At 44.9% G+C, this 13,729-nt stretch overlaps 1 protein-coding gene across 1 annotated transcript; it reads right to left on the reverse strand.

Moving 5' to 3' along the window:
• Window positions 1–2,307: 2,307 nt before the first annotated feature.
• Window positions 2,308–12,706, reverse strand: LOC136502946 (uncharacterized). The gene is made up of 5 exons (XM_066498190.1): window positions 11,734–12,706; window positions 11,398–11,478; window positions 11,053–11,281; window positions 3,540–3,567; window positions 2,308–2,535 (listed from the first exon to the last, which is right to left on the reverse strand). The coding sequence occupies exons 1-5, from the start codon at window positions 12,704–12,706 to the stop codon at window positions 2,308–2,310; spliced, it is 1,539 nt and encodes a 512-aa protein (XP_066354287.1).
• Window positions 12,707–13,729: the final 1,023 nt, after the last annotated feature.

Genomic DNA, 13,729 nt, shown 5'->3' on the forward strand with positions numbered 1-13,729 from the left:
CCAAGGCAAGCTTCGGTGCATAACCCTTATTTTGAATAATCACTGGATATATATATATGATGTGCATTTACGTTACAAAATTTATATTAATCTACATGCATAGATAACCTACCTATGAGTCCTACTAGCATAGGTCGAGTAGCTGCTATGCTTGGGTTTTTTGGTAGCGTGAGTAACCTGTCGTTACTCACAATAGGTGATTATTATTATCACTCTCATGATAAAATGGTGAAAAGAAATGGAGACCGGGCAAAGATATGGTACGGGTATTGGTGTGTGTAAGAGGTTGTGTTCCGCGGCCAACGGGGCATAGCTTGGTTACACTGTTTTCCCTGTCCGTGTCGATTATGGACCGGCCGTTGCATTGGATTCTAGTCAGGTCACAGACTTATTATCCTGAGCACATACTTGTTTATGGGAGCAGGGAAGGCTCATTGCTATCTTGTCATGGGTTCTGGCTCTTTCTAGACCGACTGATTGGAGGCAGGGATGGTGGAGGTCTAAGCACCATACTGAGTCTGAGACTCAGGTGTGGGGGCTTGGAGTCTAAGTTTGGACAGGGACCTGGACCCCGTGACAGGAGAGTGGTGGGTTGGTCCTTTTTGTGCTTGGGGTACAAGTTGGGCGTGTGTTTCATGGTACCCAGCTGGGCTACATTAGTTCACAAATCACCATGTAATACGGTACTACTTGTCTATGATCTTGCATCATAGTAAGAACTGGAAGATGAAAGATGGTGAAATGGATTTGATTGCTCAACTCTTGTTTAAAAGTAGAACAGGTGCTTACATAGAATGATTAGCTAATGAACTAATCATGACGGCTAATAAAAACAAACATGAGGATTCACTACTAGTAATGCTTTTCACAAAAAGAAAACCTAGCAAACCATAAAACCCAGCAACCATAAAACCCAGATTGATTGCAATTGAAACACGGGCCTCTTACTTGAGTAGCAGCTCCAGATGAACTGCCATGTCCGGTCTTGGCTTGTGGCACCGCCATCTTGAATGGCTTCTGATTCCTCTGAGGTTGCTGGGCATTCTGATGCCTACGTTGGGGTGGCCTGAACCTCGCACCAGGGGCAGGCGAACGATACGCAGAACGGTTTGCCATCGGGGCCCTTGGCTGGGACGGACCTGACTCAAAAGCTCTCTTGCGAGTCTTGGAAGTAGCATACACATTGTTGTTCTTCTCTTGCTTTAAGTAGTCACTAACAAAGTCATTGAAACCCGTCCTTGTGTTAGTACCCATGTGCTTCATCATCTTGGGATTCAGACCTCTCTTGAAACTAGCAATCTTTTTGGCATCGGTATTCACCATGTCAGAGGCATAGCGACTCAGGTTGTTGAATGCATGTAGGTACTGGGTCACAGTCTTGGTACCTTGAGTCAGTGTGAGAAACTCTCCAAACTTCATTTCTGTCAAACCAGGGGGAATGTATGTTCCACGAAAAGCTTCAGTGAATTCCCTCCAAGTAATGTGGGCATTTGGGGGAAAAGTGGTGCGGTGGTGCTTCCACCACATTCCCACAGGGCCTTGTAGCGGATGAGCTGCATACTCTATTTTCAGTACTTTTGTCATCCTCAGAACACGAAACTTATCTTCCATGGTGTTTATCCATTCTTCTGCATCCAATGGCTCTGTAGCTTCCTTGAAAATGGGTGGTCTGGTGTCCATAAAGTCCTTGAAACTGCTATGCTGATTTGCTTCATGTCCACCTGGGTTTAACCCACGGTGAGTGTTGTCAGCAATATGGCGCAATGCAGCCTCCATGTTCTGCTGCATGCCCTCCATGTTGCGTTGACTTCCAAGGAACTATGCGAAGAATTGTTCCGCAGTGTATGGTGGAGGAGGAGGTGGTGGCGGTTCATGGTTCTCATTTCTAGCAGCACTACCACCTGCCTCAGTAGCGTCATACACGGTGCGGCGAGTGTTCGGCATCTGCATATTTCAGCAACAATAATCATTAGGCGATGTTGTAGAAATTGCAGGTGAATGGAAAGAGATTATGCCGTGCTGAATTCACTGGAGAGAATAAATTCATACAATAAAACAGGGGCACAATAATTCATTCCAATTAACACAACATCACTAACTAGATTACTTAAGCACACACATCGCATCCATTACAACCGGGTTGCCAGCATACATACACTGGACTTTTGTGCGTTCAGATATCGCATTACTAGCCAAGTTCCAATCACATGCCAAGTCTACTAAGTTTGAAACAAGATACATCAGGTTACAAGCGACAAAAGAAAAGTCACCACGACAGGACCTACACACTAGCGCAAGGCCACTAGACTACTCCTCGGGGCCGTCGTCGGGGTCGGAGACGTCACCATCGCCCCTAGGTGAAACTACAGGCTCGTCCTCGTCGTCGATGTCCATGCCAGCGGTGTCTGGAGGAGCATAGGGGCCAACCCCATTGTAGAGCGCGTGAAACTCCTCGTGCAGGTTGACGTTGTACTCCTCTAGCTCATCGACCCTCTGTCGCAGAAGGTTCCTTGCGTTCCAGGCTTCATTCCTTTCCTGAACCAGCTATCCAATCATGCGGTCTGCATTGTTGTTGGCCTGAGTCAACGTATGCACCCGCTGCATAGCTCTATCACCTCTCTCTGGTGCCTGGTCCCGCTGTAAGCTCATATCAGCCAACTGCTATTGCAAACTATCTATAGCACGTGCTTGCTGCTTCTTTTGCTTTCTTGCCTTGAGCTTATCATCACCACGCAAACCAGTCAAAGTCCAGTAGGTACACTCAAGACCCTGGTATGCTCTGATAGCGGCAAACATCGCACTCATAGCATGGTTGTCGCTAGCCTGTCCCTCAGCTAGACCTCTGACCAAAGCACTTCCATGAGGCTGAACCCAAATAGCATCACGAGGATCATCCCTAGGAAAAGTGCCAGCAAGAGCTGCTGCCAGTTCTCTGGGAAATCTGCTCATGATGTCCCTGATGACACAGAAAGCTGCTCCCTCTGCACCCTCAACAGGAGTGTGACCCTCAAACTCCAAGTGCCAACCATCCCACTCTGGAGCATCACCAAGAGTAGGAACGGTGATCTCTACCACTGCGAGTCCATCCTCTGCTAACTGGCTCTCATTCCAAGAGTACACCGGCTCTTGACCCTCTGGGTACCCCACATCATGGAGCACTCTCCAAAGCAAGGTCGGCATGCCAAACTCGCTCAAGAAGGTGTCCGTGGTGTGGTGCTCCCTCAGGGCCAACTGACGTCGAGGTGCTCTTCCTCCGGTGGACTTACGGGCAGTCTGCTTCGTGCGGGCCATCTGTAGCAAAATTTTGTTTTATTACCCATGTGAGAACAAGGTTAAGTTGTCATTTTTATCAAAATGAGATAATCAACTTATAAGGGGAGGAACAATGCCATGAATGATATGTAACAACATGATGCATGCACGTTCCGTACGTTCTCACAAACTTAGGAAAATAAAAATGGCTAGCGGCATAGATGGTGGCATACAACGATCTCTCATAACATAGCTAATACGTACTACACGATAGCGCTGTTATGTACCTGCAGACGATCCACTTCAGCCCAAACCCTGATAGTATGAAATTTATGCATGAAAGCAGTAAAGTAATCTACTCGTTTTACACGTATTCCCATATACGCGTACAACGGTAGCAACTACCCAAAACATCGTCCTATCGACGGCATCGTCACTACAGGACGGAATTCCCACACATTGGATACCTTCATACAAACATGCGTATAGCATGTAAATAATTCGGCATCATATAAGCACTTCCCTAGATCGGCAGTGTGTCCGACCATGCTCTCACAACTCTCACTTACCGAGGCGTAGAGGCAATGGATCCATTCATTACCATTCAAGTGAATGGCACTCATACAATAGCACGCCGTATGAGCGACGAAATAGAAATATGATGCAAAGACCCCCAAGTTAGTACTTAAATAAGCCACCTAAAGTCCTTAACTGGGCATACCGGATATGACCACTAGCACACTCTTAAGTTTTAAATTAAAGGTTGAAACACCTATATATTATAAGTTCGTAATTAGTTTTGTAACACAAAACCCTTTTGTTTTAAATACTCACATGAATAGTAATCTGCTAAACCTTGCTCTGATACTAGCTGTAACAGAACCGGCCAATTATACGAGATTAAGTAAGAAAATCTTTCGCCAAAGCAGATAATTTGGCAAACTTAAACCCGTATAACCCGGTAGTCCGTGAAACCACGAAGGATTTCAAACCAATCGACATACAAACCAAGATCGTACAAGTTTAGCAAATACCGTCACACGTTACGTAAAGTTCACAGCGACAGTGGATACATCAGAGTTTAGAACATAAAGTTATTACAAACCGAGTTCAACTGAAATAGCGGAAGTAAATAGTTTTTAAGCCACACACACACTTTTAGTTCAGATACAGTGCTAGTAGGTAGTCATCTCCAACAAAAGCATCAGGTGAGAGATACGGAGTGACCATTTGCCCTTGGTCCTAGTTGTCACCCATCGCCGGATACAGGCAGTTAATGCAATAGCCGTAGTACATTTGACCATCTGCAACAACAATGGGAACAACGCCCTGAGTACGAGAAGGTACTCAGCTAGACTTACCCGCCTTAAACCAAAATACAGCGACACCAAGGATTATGCAAGGTTTTCTTTAGTGGGCTAGCTGACCTGTTTGCGAAAAGCATAAGCTATCCTAAAACATCATTTTAAATACTTTGCATCCTCTTTATTATAACCTATTCATCTAGGTAAGCACCTGTACTATAGCAATCACATGATTAACCATTAACATCCAGTTACCAAATTAGCTTTAGCCTGTCCATACTATGTAGATAACCATCATTGTTCCATAATAATTACTACGACGCCGTAGCTCGAGTCAAGTGCTCACTATCCAGGAGCGATGGCGATTCGAATCGATTCCTAACCAGCCGGTGATTTATTCCTCACACAAACCACACCCACCGATCAAGTGAGCTACAGATCACCAATGACACTTTCCAGGTAGCCGCGGGACAATCTGGAGCCGCAGTACCCAGGGACCGCCCGACTGCCAGGAATTAGGTCACACCTGCCCTTGGGCTCACTCTTCGCGCCCCTGTCATACCCCCATCAGCACCAATACGCGCACTCATGTAGATCCCGGCCCGAAATGTGCCACTAGCTTCGCGGTCGAAAGGTACTTTATTCGGCCAGCTAAATGTGAGGCATGCGTTCAACATGACAAGAGGGACGAGCAACGATCGGTCCTTAATCGACATAGACGGAAACTAACAGCACCCCAGAACCCTGTCTAGTTGCCTCCAACTTTTCCGCCCAGTCTCCAGTTTTCCATCACATATGGTTATAATCCAGGATATCATTCTTTCCATAGCCAATTTCTTCTAGTAACCACCCATAATGTAGGTGATCAAGTATCAGCGATCGCTACCGGTCTAAGCAAGGCTAAGCAGTTATTCGATCCTAACCTAACAGGGAAAAGGTAATAAGGTAGGCAAGGATAGTAATAAATGCATCAACGGTTTCAATCAACTCCTACAACTTAATGCAATAATATATAACTCATATGTATATATATAAATAATTGCTTTTATAAAGTAGGAGACTTATAATGCTCCGGGGCTTGCCTCGTTCGAACGAACTAGGCTGGTGATCCACGCACTCCGGCAAGTCCTCTCCTTGCTCCTCTTCCTCTGGCACCTCCGGTGCCTGGACTTCTTGTGGATCGGTCCCGGTCTGCTCTTCCTGAACTGCTACTTGTAATTCCTCCTGCGATCCTGTATGATGCAGATGCATAAGTGCTAATGCAGAGGTGCATCGGAGAGATGACATGTAATGATTATGATGCATGAAATGTATAGGTCGTAGCAAAGCTCTTCTACAAGGTAGTCAACATCATCCAAGAACATGTACTACTATCTACTATGACAACCACTGTACTAGCATACCAAATCACCACAGCAAACTAAGATGCTTCAAAGATACACCAAAACGAACATTATTAGCTAAACTCGCATTAAAGAAGATTGTTTTATTTCATGTTAAATCAGGGCTACCACAGCAATCTATATTTCTGGTGCTTATAAAATTTGAGAAAATTACAATAGCATAGTACTACTCTAAGTGGACTACCATCAAATTTTCATGTCATTTAGATAAGTAAAATAGCTTACACAAAAATGACAAGCTATGGCACAAATATGAGCATGAAAATACTTTGCACTATGAAAAGTGTCAAACAACAGATCAGGTATTTTTCCTATGTTCTTCATAGCATACAATCACTGTACAAAAATTATCACATGCCTGTTTTATGCAACTTTGGCTCTTTAGCAAAAATAACAAAAGTCAGCCATTAAAGGCACTTGAACTACACCTCCTAATTTTTCTACAAGACATGCATGGAATATATTTTTCACAGAAAGTAAATCACTCAAGGAAACTAACAAAACTGGAACCATATTTTTCTGAGGTATATTTTATTTACTAGACATTTTCTCAGAAATCAGCACTTATTTACTTTAAATAGAGCTACACAGAAAAGTATCACAAACTTGACATGTAGTATTTTTAATAGATAGATATAGTCACAAGAAACATAACAAAATTTGTTTCATACATTTTGGAGCAACACAACTTGAGATATACATTTACTAAGCATTTGAATCAATTCTTGAAACTATTTCTAAAAACCCTTTTCCTTAAAACGAAAAACCAGTGAATGCAAACGTTGGGTGCACCCGGTGCTATGCACCCAGGGTTTCCCTCGGTCGCTGAAGCTGGGCCCCGCATGCCAGACGGGCCCGCATGACAGCGACATAGAACACGGGAGGCGGCTCTGCGCTACGTGGCTCGGCGCTATCTCGCCAGCGACGAGTATTCCGGCGAGGCCGAGGTCACCGGCGTGCCCTACTCAACAATGCACACCGATTGGGGTAGGTGATGGGAGGGTGGTGCCATCGGAGGTAGCTCGCCGACGTCCATGGCGGCACGGTGGAGGAGCCCGGCGACGCGCCAGCCATCTCCGGCCATGGCGGTGCGAACTGAGGTTGGCGTGAGCATCTAGGGTACGCAGGGAAACTGATGGAAGGGAGAGAAAGGAGTGAGCAGGCTCCGGTGGTGCTTGGCCATAGCGAGCACGCACTCCGGCGAGGCGCCGGCCATGGCGGAGGTCGTAGGGTCAGCAAAAGGGATCCTCACCTAGGCTCGATTGACGCAGAAGCTGGCGCAGTAGGTGCGGCTAAGCAAAGCGGAGCTCGTGGCTCCCTGGAGGCGGCAATGACGCGGAGGTGAGTGAGCTGAGTAGCGGCGACTCACCCAGCGGGAATGGCGGAGGCGCGAGCTCGGCTCTGAGCAAACTGGTGAAGCGAGGGAACGCGGGCGAAACAAATAAGCGATCCCTCGGGCGCGTGGCGTCTTCGTGGCGGCAATGGCCTGACCGGTGGGGGCAGCACCGGCGTACGGCTTCCACTTGGCGCGCTCAGCCAGACGGCGGTCGTCCACGACGGTCTGAACCCGAAACCCTGTAGCGCGATTCAGTCAAGTCCTCAACGTCTGACAGCAAGTTTTCAACGATAAAAAACTCTTAATCGGTGACGATCCAGCTCTAGGTTAAGTTAACAAAGTTGGAGATTGAAGTGAGAGCTACAACATTTCTAATTAGCACTTGAACTGATTTGGTCAGGTTAGGGAGATACAAGGCTCCAAACAATGGTAAAAGAACTGAAATTCAACATCCAAACTTAGAAAATTCTAAGTGTTGAGTCAGCACCACAAATCTGACTTGTGGGACCAATTAGAGCATGTTGTGCACATTTTCATGAGTTGGTCATAAAACAACTTTTGATCCTTATAAAATTTTCTACAACTTTGCTTTAGGTTGCTCAGACATGTATAGACTCTAAGTTATACTTTTTAAACAGTCAAACTAAAGAGTTTAGGAGTCAAAACAAGTCAAACCATTATTTGAAAACTTAATTAGGCAAAATGGTCAACATGAACATTGTTCCTAATGACTTTCTAAGCATAGCTAAGATGTTTAACAATATATTTAGCCATACCACATATTGGTCACACAAGAATCAAGCATAGAATGCACTGAAACGATGAAAAACAATTGAAATGTTACATTTGTTTCATGGTCATGTTTCACAGGTTTCATGATCTTGTTGTATCGTACTAACTAGCTAGGTTCCACTAAAGTAAGTTGCACACGTTGCACTTGAGTGTTGCACACTAATCATTTCGTAACAAAAACAACACTCATGAAATATACAATATGTTGCAATGTTTCGATAACATGTTTTATGTAAAATAAGCTCATGAATGGATGAATGATGCTCATGTTCATGAAATGCAAGTGAAATCATGCAAGCCTAACACCAGGGGTGTTATAGCCCTCCCCCCTTATAAGAATCTCGTCCCGAGATTTAGAGTTACGAACCATTTGTTATAAAAATCCTTATAAGCGTTTTGTAGATATTCTCCTGTTTCCCACGTCGCATCAGCATCATCGTGATGACTCCACTGTAACTTATATGTTCTTACCACTTTATTCTGAGTGACTTTGTCCTTAGTGTCCAAAACTCGAACCGGTTGCTCATGGTATTCCAAGTCTGATTTGAGCTGAATACTCTGAGGTTCTATTCTCTCTTCCGGAATACGCAAGCACTTTTTTAACTATGATACATGGAAGACTGGGAAGGTCGAACCCATTGCTTCTGTTAACTATAACTTATAAGCCACGGGACCCTTCTTTTCTACGATCTAGTACGGTCCTACAAACCTAGGAGCAAGTTTTCTCTTTACTCCAAACCTTTGCACTTTCTTCATTGGAGTGACCTTCAGATAAACGTAGTCACCAACTTGAAATTCTAGCGGTCTCCTTCTCTTATCGGCATAGCTCTTCTGGCGTGACTGTGCCGCTTTCATGTTTTGTTGGATAATATGGACCTTTTTCTCAGCATCGTCCACAAAATCGACTCCGTAAAACCTTCTTTCTCCCGGCTCGACCCAATTCAATGGTGTCCTACATTTTCTGCCATACAATGCTTCAAATGGAGCCATCTTTATACTCTCTTGGTAGCTATTGTTGTAAGCGAACTCTGCCAAAGGTAACCATGATTCCCATGAACCTTTAGACGACAACACACAAGCTCTAAGCATATCTTCAAGAACAGCATTAACTCGCTCTGTCTGCCCATCTGTCTGTGGGTGGTAAGCTGTACTACGAATCAAGCTAGTACCCAAACCTTTATGAAGATGCTCCCAAAAATGAGCGGTAAATTGTGACCCACGGTCAGACACAATAGTCTTTGGTATACCATGTAAGTGGACAATTTCTGCAATGTACTTCTCAGCATACTGAGGTGGTCGAAATGTTGTTTTGACTGGTAAAAAGTGAGCTGATTTGGTAAGGCGATCCACAATTACCCAAATCGAATCATTCCCCTTTGGTGTGGTAGGGAATCCGGTGATAAAATCCATACTTATATCGTCCCATTTCCAATCTGGTATTGACAAAGGTTGCAACATTCCTGCGGGTCTCATGTGAAGAGCCTTCACTCTACAACACATGTCGCAACGAGCAACATAAGCTGCAATCTCCTTCTTCATCTTCATCCACCAATAACGAGGTCTCAATTCTTGGTACATCTTGTTACTTCCAGGATGGATAGATAACTTAGAGTGATGAGTTTCATCCATCAATTTGTTCTTGAGCTCTCATTCCTTCGGTACAACCAAACGGTCCTTAAACCATAACACTCCTTGTTCATCCACTCTAAAGTGCTTGGTTGGTTCTTTCTGTATTTTATCCTTGATATAGAATATTCCCTTATCTGTTTTCTGACCCTCAATGATCTTGCTCTCCAAGGTACAGCTAACCTGGATATTATGCAACATAGCAGGATGTAACAAATTGAACCCATCCTCAAACAATGGTTGCACAGCAAGAGAATGTGACTTCCGACTTAAGGCATCTGCTACTACATTTGCCTTTCCCAGATGATAGTGCACATTCAGATTATAATCCTTTATCAACACTAACCATCTTCTTTGTCGCATATTCAATTCAGACTGAGTAAATATGTACTTGAGACTCTTATGATCTGTAAAGATATTGCACACATTTCCAAGCAAGTAGTGTCTCCAAATCTTTAGAGCATGCACAACAGCAGCAAGCTCCAAATCGTGTGTAGGATAGTTAACCTCATGCTTCCTCAACTGACGTGAGGCATAAGCAATAACTCTCCCATCTTGCATCAGGACACATCCTAAACCATTCTTGGATGCATCACAAAACACGTCAAATGGCTTCTCTATATCTGGTTGGGCCAGAACAGGAGCAGTGGTTAGCAATTTCCGCAAGGTGCAGAAAGCTGCCTCACACTCCTCTGTCCAAGCAAACTTATGATCCTTTTGTATTAAACTTGTCATCGGCTTGGCAATCTTTGAGAAGTCCGGGATAAAACGGCGATAGTAACCGGCTAATCCAAGAAAACTTCGAACCTCATGAACTGTGTTGGGTGCCTTCCAGTCCATAACCTCTTGTATTTTACTAGGGTCCACCGAGATTCCATTCTCAGATAACACATGACCAAGAAAAGGAACTATCTTCAGCCAGAACTCACATTTACTAAACTTAGCATACAACTGGTGGTCTCTGAGTCTAGTCAAGACAACCCTCAGGTGCTCGGCATGATCCTATTCGTTCTCAGAGTATATCAGAATGTCATCAATGAACACAATCACAAACTAATCCAATTCTGGCATAAAGACCGAATTCATCAGATACATAAAGTATGCAGGAGCATTTGTCAAACCAAATGACATGACAAGATACTCGTACAACCCATATCTGGTGGAGAACGCAGTTTTGGGTATATCTTGTGGTCTAATCTTGATCTGATGGTACCCTGATCTCAAATCTATCTTGGAGAACACTTTGGCTTTTGACAATTGATCAAACAAGATATCAATCCGAGGTAAAGGATACTTGTTTTTAATTGTCACCGCATTCAGTGGCCGGTAGTCCACGCACATCCATAAGGAGTTATCCTTCTTCTTCTTCACGAACAGTGCAGGACATCCCCATTCTAAGGAACTGGGACGAATCAAACCCTTAGCCAATAGATCATTGAGTTGCTTCTTCAACTCGGCTAATTCATTTGGAGGCATCCGATACGGCCTTCTTGAGATTGGTGGTGTTCCAGGAATTAACTCAATGGCGAACTCAACATCTCGGTCCGGTGGAAGACCAGGTAACTCATCTGAAACACGTCCGGAAACTCACACACTACTAGGATCTTAGCTATAAGTGTAGTTTGGACTGCACAAGTTGTACTGGCCAGCTCTATTCTCCGAGGTAAAGTTACTTGAAATGTACCTTCTCCAACAGGTTCCTTGAGAGAGATGTTCCTTCCTCCAACATCAATTACTACTCCCATCTTATTCATCCAGTTCATTCCTATAATCATATCCAGAACTAGCCCTGGCATAACTATCAAGTTAAGCTTATACTGCCTGTTTGCTATGCACAGGGTTACTCCCCGGATTACCTGATTAGTTAACAGATCAGCCCCAGCTGAACTGATCCGATAAGCACATTCCAATACAACTATCTTTTGCTCATACTTTCTTGCAAATGCTTGACTTATGAATGAATGAGATGATCCAGAATCAAACAAAACGACTGCAGGATGATTGTTGATAGAAAACATACCGGCTGTCACGGGTTCTCCTTCTGGGATGTCATCAATGGTGGTGTGGTGCACACGAGCTTGGTACTGATTCTGCTGCTTCTTGGGATATGGGCAAAACTTTGCAAAGTGCCCAGATTGATTGCAGTTGAAACACAGGCCTCTTACTTGAGTAGCAGCTCTAGATGAACTGCCATGTCCGGTCTTGGCTTGTGGCACCGCCATCTTGAATGGCTTCTGAGTCCTCTGAGGTTGCTGGGCATTCTGATGCCTATGTTGGGGTGGCCTGAACCTCGCACCAGGGGCAGGCGAACGATACGCAGAACGGTTTGCCATCGGGGCCCTTGGCTGGGACGGACCTGACTCAAAAGCTCTCTTGCGAGTCTTGGAAGTAGCATACACATTGTTGTTCTTCTCTTGCTTTAAGCAGTCACTAACAAAGTCATTGAAACCCATCCTTGTGTTAGTACCCACGTGCTTCATCATCTTGGGATTCAGACCTCTCTTGAAACTAGCAATCTTTTTGGCATCGGTATTCACCATGTCAGAGGCATAGCGACTTAGGTTGTTGAATGCATGTAGGTACTGGGTCACAGTCTTGGTACCTTGAGTCAGTGCGAGAAACTCTCCAAACTTCATTTCTGTCAAACCAGGGGGAATGTATGTTCCACGAAAAGCTTCAGTGAATTCCCTCCAAGTAATGTGGGCATTTGGGGGAAAAGTGGTGCGGTGGTGCTTCCACCACATTCCCACAGGGCCTTGCATCTGATGAGCTGCATACCCCATTTTCAGTACTTCTGTCATCCTCAGAACACGAAACTTATCTTCCATGGTGTTTATCCATTCTTCTGCATCCAATGGCTCTGTAGCTTCCTTGAAAATGGGTGGTCTGGTGTCCATAAAGTCCTTGAAACTGCTATGCTGATTCGCTTCATGTCCACCTGGGTTTAACCCACGGCGAGTGTTGTCAGCAATATGGCGCAATGCAGCCTCCATGTTCTGCTACATGCCCTCCATGTTGCGTTGACTTCCAAGGAACTATGCGAAGAATTGTTCCGCAGTGTATGGTGGAGGAGGAGGTGGTGGCGGTTCACGGTTCTCATTTCCAGCAGCACTACCACCTGCCACAGTAGCGTCATACACGGTGCGGCGAGTGTTCGGCATCTGCATATTTCAGCAACAGTAATCATTAGGCGATGTTGTAGAAATTGCAGGTGAATGGAAAGAGATTATGCCGTACTGAATTCACTGGAGAGAATAAATTCATACAATAAAATAGGGGCACAATAATTCATTCCAATTAACACAACATCACTAACTAGATTACTTAAGCACACACATCGCATCCATTACAACCGGGTTGCCAGCATACATACACTAGACTTTTGTGCGTTCAGATATCGCATTACTAGCCAAGTTCCAATCACATGCCAAGTCTCCTAAGTTTGAAACAAGATACATCAGGTTACAAGCAACAAAAGAAAAGTCACCGCGACAGGACCTACACACTAGCGCAAGGCCACTAGACTACTCCTCGGGGCCGTCGTCGGGGTCGGAGACGTCACCATCGCCCCTAGGTGAAACTACAGGCTCGTCCTCATCGTCGATATCCATGCCAGCGGCGTCTGGAGGAGCATAGGGGCCAACCCCATTGTAGAGCGCGTGAAACTCCTCGTGCAGGTTGACATTGTACTCCTCTAGCTCATCGACCCTCTGTCGTAGAAGGTTCCTTGCATTCCAGGCATCATTCCTTTCCTGAACCAGCTGTCCAATCATGCGGTCTGCATTGTTGTTGGCCTGAGTCAACGTATGCACCCGCTGCATAGCTCTATCACCTCTCTCTGCTGCCTGGTCCCGCTGTAAGCTCATATCAGCCAACTGCTCTTGCAAACTATCTATAGCACGTGCTTGCTGCTTCTTTTGCTTTCTTGCCTTGAGCTTATCATCACCACGCAAACCAGTCAAAGTCCAGTAGGTACACTCAAGACCCTGGTATGCTCTGATAGCGGCAAACATCGC

The sequence above is a fragment of the Miscanthus floridulus genome, chromosome 14 (assembly GCF_019320115.1).
Source record: "Miscanthus floridulus cultivar M001 chromosome 14, ASM1932011v1, whole genome shotgun sequence".
In the NCBI taxonomy this organism is placed as follows: Eukaryota; Viridiplantae; Streptophyta; class Magnoliopsida; order Poales; family Poaceae; genus Miscanthus; species Miscanthus floridulus.

Coding starts and splice junctions, on each gene's coding strand:
- LOC136502946 (XM_066498190.1), bottom strand. CDS start 12,706: ATGGAGGCTGCATTGCGCCATATTGCTGACAACACTCGCCGTGGGTTA. Junction 11,282..11,397: donor CAAGGAACCTGTTGGAGAAG/GTACATTTCAAG, acceptor GACGTGTTTCAG/ATGAGTTACCTGGTCTTCCA. Junction 3,568..11,052: donor AAGGATAACTCCTTATGGAT/GTGCGTGGACTA, acceptor TCATACTATCAG/GGTTTGGGCTGAAGTGGATC.